This window comes from Oryzias latipes, chromosome 17, assembly GCF_002234675.1.
Source record: "Oryzias latipes chromosome 17, ASM223467v1".
In the NCBI taxonomy this organism is placed as follows: domain Eukaryota; kingdom Metazoa; phylum Chordata; class Actinopteri; order Beloniformes; family Adrianichthyidae; genus Oryzias; species Oryzias latipes.
In genome coordinates, this window is record NC_019875.2 from 30,082,325 (window position 1) to 30,090,674 (window position 8,350).

General features: G+C 47.2%; 1 protein-coding gene across 1 annotated transcript; it reads right to left on the reverse strand.

Moving 5' to 3' along the window:
- Positions 1-2,150: 2,150 nt before the first annotated feature.
- LOC101166828 lies at positions 2,151-7,953 on the reverse strand. Its single transcript, XM_004079453.4, has 6 exons — positions 7,844-7,953; positions 7,513-7,605; positions 5,639-5,680; positions 4,457-4,590; positions 3,231-4,118; positions 2,151-3,054 (listed from the first exon to the last, which is right to left on the reverse strand). The coding sequence occupies exons 2-6, from the start codon at positions 7,583-7,585 to the stop codon at positions 2,671-2,673; spliced, it is 1,521 nt and encodes a 506-aa protein (XP_004079501.1). The 5' UTR covers positions 7,586-7,605; positions 7,844-7,953; the 3' UTR covers positions 2,151-2,670.
- Positions 7,954-8,350: the final 397 nt, after the last annotated feature.

Genomic DNA, 8,350 nt, shown 5'->3' on the forward strand with positions numbered 1-8,350 from the left:
ACAGCCCAAAAAACATGCCTCAAAGGTTCATTTATGTCTCCAAATCAGGGGTCACCAGGATGGAACTGAGGGCTATTTCATGGGCACTAGCTCGACAGGACCTGCTTGCTAGAAAACGTCCTAAATTATCCCTACGTGTGCACGTGCGTGGCTCTGTGACAGACAGTTCACCTGTTCAGTGGGCAACCCCGCCCTCAGCAAACCGTAACCAGAATATAGGCTCCAGCAACACCACCATCCCATTAAGGCAGGGGTCGGGAACCTTTTTGGCCAAGAGAGCCATAAACGCCACATATTTTTAAATGTAATTTCGAAAGAGCCATACAATAATAAAGTGTCCCTTTCCCACACTGAGGCACGGAGACTTAACCTCTTTTAAGGTTCTTTATTCTGGTTACTATAGACGTACAATTAATTCAGAAACTCCTCAGTCTCTCCCGCTGAGACGAGAGCGCTTCTCCCAACTTTATATTCCCCTGCTCCCGCTCCAGCCCTCCCATTTCCCTTATTTGGCCCATAGCTGAACCCAATTGGTCCAAATTACCTAACAACAGGCTGAGCGACAGAACTGAGAGCCAATCAGATCTCTGCTTGATGCGTTCAACGAACTCCAGAACTTTTAACGCGGCCCAACAGCCACCCAGCCCAAGTCAGTATGCAACGATATGTTTAAAACTAAATATTCAAATGAATGTGTGCATTTGGTTTAATTTCAACATTTTTAAAGTACAATAAACATGTGGATTGTTTTTAATAACATTGTTATGCTGTTGCTAATAAATGATGAGTATTTCTCGTGGTAGTTTTGCTGATGGTCTAGTCTGGTTGATACGTGGTGAGTTTCTGCTTCATGCAGGCGTTGAGACTTTAAACGTCATCGTAGGTCTGAATGTTCTGTAGATGTGACAAAGACTGATCACATGCAGACGGGGAGCCAAACACACACTCACACGCTGCAGTGAGTGGTAAATGGCGTATACTTATATAGCGCCTTTCTTCCTACAAGGACAAAGCGCTTTACAGTCACAGACCCATTCACCCAGTCACACACACATTCACACACACGCTGGTGGCCGAGTGACGGGCAGCGGGTTTTACGTTTTCACAATCCCTGCACGATTCACCTGCTGCCGGTCCCCATAACCCCCCCACCTCTCTCTGCTTTCTCCCTCACACATCCCGTCCCCGCAAATGCGCGCTCTTTCTCAGAGACGAGAGCGCGCAGTTTTAGGCACGGCAATTCACAGGTTTCCGCGTGGTACAAACTCTGCGAGATAGATTATAGTAATTGATAGTGCTGGCGCAGATTTTTCTCTCCAAGCACCGCTACTACTGCGCGCCTCTGGCATCGCATCGCGCCCGAGAAGGACTGGACTAATGATAAAAAAAAAAAAAGTATAATTAAAGATTTGTCTGCGAGCCACATGTGACCATCAAAAGAGCCATATATGGCTCGCGAGCCATAGGTTCCCGACCCCTGCATTAAGGGTTCAGCGGGTTCTGAAGATGGACAGATGGGTTCACTTAGTTCCAGCAGGGGTTCTATAATTAAAGTTTGGTTGATTGATATACTTGTTTACGTCATGTTTGCAATAAACCAAAGGTTTGAATTCAATGACATTTTAAGTCATCTGTTATCAAAACAAGGAATTTTGTGGTAAACCCTGATGGTCCTTAGCTACCTCAGATATTGTGTGCGATAAATTCACAATTGTGTTTTGACTTGTGCTATCCTAGGCACGTTATTATTGGGAGTGGGGTCATCTAGACCCACTAGACAGTGCTCTGAACCTTTTTTCTTCAATGATTTGTGATCTTCACTGGTGTCCATGGATTACATGAAATCTTTCCACCTTTATCCACCTTTGTCATGGTAGGGAGAACACCTCGATGGAAGGGGGGGGGTCATCTGGACCCCATAGGATAGCACAAGGGTTAAAGGTCGCTCAAATCTGTGGGACGGATCTGAAATAAGGCACTGAAGGACATGTTCTGTCTTTGCTCTGTTCTTTTATAATATGGAAAATGAGGGTGGTCAGCCGCTACTATTATGGGATGTTTGTTACAGCAGCTAATGCTGGAAAATGACTGTGTCTTCTGGAACTTGTGTCCTCAGGTAGGATGAATGAACCCTCTTCATCACAAATTCAAAATTCAAATTAATTTTATTTATATAGAACCTTTCATGACAGCAACGACAGCTCAAGGTGCTGTACATAAAAACAGGGTCACACTATCAGGAGGGTTTCCTGCTTTCTTGCCGAGCAGATAATTTAACGTGAAAAATGTCCAGAAACTCAACAGATTCTTTTTTTTTATTTAGAACTTTGTCCAAACTAGGAGGAGGACATGTGAAGGTTATCAGTGTCACAGAAATACTGGAAAACATTAAATACAAGGCAGAAAAGGAAGAATGTCCAAAAACCCAAAGCGGTTTGCTAAAACTACACATCTATACACATGACTCTTCAGAAAAAATGCATACAAACATGGAGGATTTCATGCACACAGTTCACAGAATTTGGTTGCAGACTTTGCTTGGTCGTGTTTAATCTGGACCAAAGCTGAGAAAACGTAGATTTTTGTTGGTAGAAGTAGGTTTTGGGTGGAGAAGCTGCTTCCTGTACGAGCGTCTGCGGGAGGAAGTCCAGAGGCGGAGCAGGCCAGCTTTCATTTGTGGTGGTTCAGGACTCCTCTGAGGAAGTCCTCAAAGCGAGGAGCGGAGACTTCCTTTGCCGCCTCGTCCGCCATCTTGTCCTCGTCTGCGACGGGCTCGTCCGCAGAGGCGGCGGGCTCGGCGTGACGCAGGCGGCAGTTGTAGTCGATCTCGGGGTCGCAGTCCGGATGGGGGAGGAGCACGCCGTCCTTGCTGAGCTTTGGGGCGTCGACGCTGGGGGGTGGAGCGAACTTCCAGCAGTTGGGGTCGTAGGGGTGGCAGAAGGGTCGGGCCGGGTCGGTGGGGCCAGACTTGACGGGGGTGCAGTCTTTGTCATAGTGCACGTAGCAGTCGTGGCCCTCCTTGGTCTTACCGCGGACGCCGAGCTGGTAGCGTACCTGGTTGATTGATTGATTGATTGATTGATTGATTTGTGTTTTTGAATCAAACAAAAGCAAAGAATTTTAAACATCAAGTAAAACCAACTGATTTTAATAAACCACGTTAGGATTAAAGACACAGATTACAGTGGATTAGTCAACAGAAACCTTCTACCACAACGTCAGATTCACACCTGGTGCTGGGGGAGCTGCCGGGGGGGCTGGCGCAGGGCAGCGGCGGCTGCCAGTATGCAGTAGGGATTGTAACGAGGGTCACATGTCAGGGGGGCGGCGGGAGGGGCCGGCTCTTCCTGGGGGGCGTACTCCAGGACGGGCTTCGTGAGGCTGGACAGCTTGGTGGCCGTCAGGGGGTTGCAGCCCCCATCGAAGAGGGGGTTGCACTGCTGCTCCTTGGGAGCCTCCCCAGCAGCCAGAGGGGCGGGGCCAACATTGTTCACGCACAGAGGATCCACGGCCGGGTCACAGGCGGGGTGCAGCAGGTGGTAGAAGCCGGTCGGGGCCTTCTGGACCAGGGCCGGCATGCAGTAGGGGTCCTTGGGGTCACATTTGAGGGCGGCGTAGGATGGAGCCGGACCGAGGGCCGGGCGGTAGCCGTAAGCTGCCCTTAGGTGGTACTGCAGGCACTCCACGTCTTCAGGGTGGCAGATCCTCAGCAGTTCTGCCCTCTGCTCGGCACTGAGGAAGGGCTCCAGGACGGGGGCGTAGTAGTAGTAACCGGTGGGGCTTTTTAGGGGTAGGGGCAGCACCGGGCTCAGGACAGGAGCCGGCACCTTGGCCGGAGCTGGCTCCGGAGCGGCAGCTTTGGCAGACAATGAGTACAGGCAGTAGGGGTCAAGGTAGGGGTTGCACATCTTGACGGCAGCAGACCTGATGGGGGCGGGCATCACCACAGCCGCTTTGGGCTTGCTGGTGGACTCGGCAATGCACTCCGGGTCGTCGGAGTCCGCACAGGCCTTGTAGATTTGACTGAGGTGATTGAGGTAGTGGTTGAAGGTGGGGCCCTCCTCAGACCTGTGCTTGTTCTGCAGGTAAGCCATGTACAGACGATCCAGGTCCTCCACCTGGAGCACAGCAAGACAAGCAGAAATGAACCAGTCCTGATCCAAAAGGAGTCCCTCAGACTGACTCTGGATTGTTAGAAGATCGGGCCAAATATGGTTTTTGTTTTTGGAATCAGTGAAGTTAGAAACCTTCAGGCCTCTGAGGGGTGAAGCTGGAGGATGAGGAGAACTTACAAACACATAACATGACAGCGAGAAGTTCCTTTTTTAAAGACTAAACCTTCAAATTAACACCAAAAAAATGACCTCACGGAAGAATATTGCCTTTTAAAACTAAAGTACAGTTTTATCATTAGTAGAGGAAGACGTTGGGCGATGAAGGAGGAACAGGAACTCACTCCCTCCTGGTTGTGGGTGTCCATGAAGTACTTGTACCACCCCCAGAAGTCCGGCACGCGCTGGAACTGAGGCACCGCCACCACATCCACGTTCCGTCTGCTGCGAACCGGCTGCTTCAGGTCGGCGGCGGCCGCTGTGGACAGAGGGAGGGGGCACAAAAAACAAAAACTGTTCTCTGCAATTAGTTGAAAACGTTTTTCTCTCTTTCATTTTGACATCCTGTTCATTCTCTGGCAGAAATGCTGCCTTTTCCTGGTTTTGTTGACTTTAGTTGAACTTGAGTTTTGTTTTATTTTCCGTCTCCTCTCATCAGCTCTGCGATCAATCAGCTGTTTGTCCTTCATCATATTTAAGTCCAGGGTTTTCAGTTGTTCTCCATCGAACCTGTTTTGACTTTTTAGCCTCACATCTCATCAAGTTTATTTTAGTTCTGCTTTTTCTTTTTCTTTCTAAAGTCAGGTATTAAAATCTGCAAAAACTAATTTAGGCTAAAAAACAAAAAAATGTGAACCTGCATCTGCATGAACTGTGTAATTGTGAAGATGTGAGATGATGTTTTATTTATATTTGTTTTTGTTCATTCTGTTTTTAACAAGTTAATTACTCTTATCTGTGTAATGACTGACAAACTATTTACCGGTATTTCGCTTTTAGTGGTACATTTGATCACAGTAAGTTCATATGTTGATGAATGTCGGATGTTCTGACCAAAGAGCACTTTTTTTTTGAACCAGTGACCTCCTCAAACCTCCTTCCCTGACATTTCTTAAGTCAGTTTCCAGCATAAATACTCTACTTTCCTACCAGTTTTGTAAAATTTGACTTCTTTTAAGTTCTGTGCAGGTTAAAGGGTCTTAACTGACATATAACTGCAGATAAATCTAGTTTTTTTAAGTTGAAACAAGTTTTTTTTGTTTCTTTCTTTAACACGGGGAGGAACATGCGTCTCTTCCGGAGCGTCACGGCTTTGACTGAGCCGTTCTACTCCTGGACCAGCAGATGTTCCGTCAGGTTTCAGCAAAGCAGGCGGCGTTCAAACCCCCCCAAGTTCCTCGGAACGACAGATTTTTTCAAATGTGAACACATTTGCTGCTTGCACGATTTTCCAAAACGATCCCCGAGCTGAGAGCATTGAGCGTTGTGTGTGTGTGGTGTGTGTGTGTGTGAGGGGGGGTCATCACCTTCATCCTGCTGGTGCTGAACAGGAACTGCGCCCAGAAACTCTGCAAGGACACAAACTGCAGCGTCAGCAACAACGTTCTGACCCGAAACAGATGTCGAGTTTTTCCCCGAACACCAGGGAAAACTCTGACGAGCCTCCTAACGAGCCTCTGGGAGAAACTCGGCAGGTCCTGCAGCTCCGGCGCCTCCTCACAGCCAACATCCCGCACGTAAACACCCCATCACCACCCCCACCTCCAGGCCTCCACCCGGCCTCTGTATAGTTTAGCTTTGAACCCAATCTGTGGAGTTTATGCCACAACCGAGCCCCCCCCAAAGTAAACCTGTAAAAGTACAAAGAGAGCCCCCCCCTCCCCCCATGTACACACCAATTACTGTAACAGCAGCTAATGGGAGTGAGAGGATGTGTCTGCCTGCAGCTCTGCAGAGCTTCTGCAAGGAGGTTAATGACCAACTAAACAGGCGAGTCAGCTGATTATCACTGCAGCTCCAGATTCCTCCACAGCTTCACGTGGAGAACCTCCAAGAGCGGAGTTACGACTCCAGAAAGGTTTGGGGGCACTGAAGGGCCTCCTGCTGTTTCACTGAGAGACGAGGATGCAGCTTCTTCATGACTCACATCAAAGGGCTTCTGTTTCTGCTCACCTCCAGGCCTGTTAGAGCCTCTCTGAGCTTTTTGGTAGTGCAACAATGCGGTTAAAGTTCTGCCTGAAGCTCAACAGGGAGCTTCAGGCACACATTGCTGAAATTTCTCCCCCTAAAAAACTGGACGGATCATGCAGAAGTTCAAACAGAAAAGCGTCCGTTACTGCCTCCAAAGTGAGAGTTAAAGTCCCATCAGTTTGTTTTCACCCCACCCCTGGGGGAGCGGTGAGCTGCACTCCCCCCCTCCAATCCCACCCCTCAATGCTGAGAGCCCAGCAGGGAGCCACTGGGTCCATGGATTTGAACCAACAGCCTTCCATGTCGTCTGTGCAACATCAACAGGTCAACAAAGCCACGAAGGATGAGAAGAACCGTATAACTGTAAAATAATACACAGGTACTCATAGTATTCAGTGGTGGTACTTTGCAAAAGGACACACAAAAGAATACTAAAATAATGAAGAATAATTATACAAAGATGGGTTTAGGGGCATATTATTGCACATGTGGCAGGGGAAATAATGCAGAAGTACTCACTAATAGTACCTTTAGTAGTACTATATGTGGTAGTTCTGTGTAAAGTTCTAGGATCATCACAAACCCTTTTTTCAATAAAATGTAGTTTATTGAATCTCAAATCGGTTTTTAGAGCAAGTGAGAAATAAAATCAAGAATTTATCCATTACAAAGATATTTAAAAAAAAACCTTGCTCATGCAAAGGCTGATGGGAAAAATTATAAAACTATGAAATAGAATATTTCTATATATTTCTCATGTTTATCTTGATGCCTGGACTTATTCATAGTCATACAACAAAAGCTTCACTTATGTTTTCCCCTTTGAGTTAAAAATGAAGCCATTAGAAACCCGGTGACATCAGTAGAACCTCAGAAATGTCTGTGGTCCACATCAGTTTCCCTTTGGGAGAATGAGTTTTTATGGTCACGGTGGAGCAGAAACTATTTGATCAAGGGGTTAAAAAGATGGCGCTCTGACATGTTTTCAGTAGGACGTCATCATGCTGGTCTCATTTCATCTGCATTAAACCCTGAAAGATGTTAAGATGTGAACAAGATCAGATCTGCAAATAATCACCACTGCTGTTATTTATTAGGATTCTCAAATAAAAGAAAACGTTTGCAGGAAATTCTGATAAAAAAGAAAACAGATTTTGTCTCAAAAAAGGTTTAAAAAACAAAGATGGTTTGTTAGTTTAATTTTTCTCACCTGGCAGCAAGACGGCGACTAACAGGAGTCCAGTGTGGATGACAGAGAGGGGAGCTCGTCCGGCGGCGAGCATGTCGGATGTTTATGTTCTTCCTAGAGAGAACAAACTCAACATTATTGGATCCTGGTGATCCCAAACCACAGGCACTTCATTCTGCAGCAGAACCAGTGTTTCTGTCTGCAGATGGAAATCCAGAACAATAAACGTTTTTGACGTCTGAAACAGAAAACACTTAGAGACATTTACAGGAGAAAAAACAAAAACCTAACGTTGGTTTAGTAAAGAACAAAGAAACCCTTCAGCAGAAAGTCCCTCTGAGCGTGTCCTTACCTGTGAAGGTGTCTTCTGGGATCGGATGCGGAGGCTCCTGCGGGGGGGGGCCTGCACAGTGAACTTTTTAGCTCTCTGCTCCTGTGTATGAGGAGGGAAACATTTTTAAGGAGGCCCTGCGATCATTAAAAAGGAAAGGCAGCTCCTGCGAGCCGCTCGGGCCCCAGGATTGGCTCCTGTGCAGACAAACGTCCAACCAGTGGAGGTCCTGCCACACGGCCCGGAGATCATTTGCATTTAGAGCTGCTCTCCTCCTGCTTTTGTACTTTCTAATGATTTGTAGTGTCAGAAAAACATTGCAGCATTGGCTGCGCTCCTGGAGCTGCACAGCTGGAATGCGGTTATTTGCTGTGTCTGCGGCTCAGACCTCCAGAGGATTCTGATACCAGACTTTGATGTGCTCTAAACCAACGTTTCCTCCAAGCTTTTCAAACCTGAATTCAGGCTCGAGAAGCTTCCAGAGGTTTTCATGGTCACAGGACCGACCTTTCTGTTTGTTCTTATGAT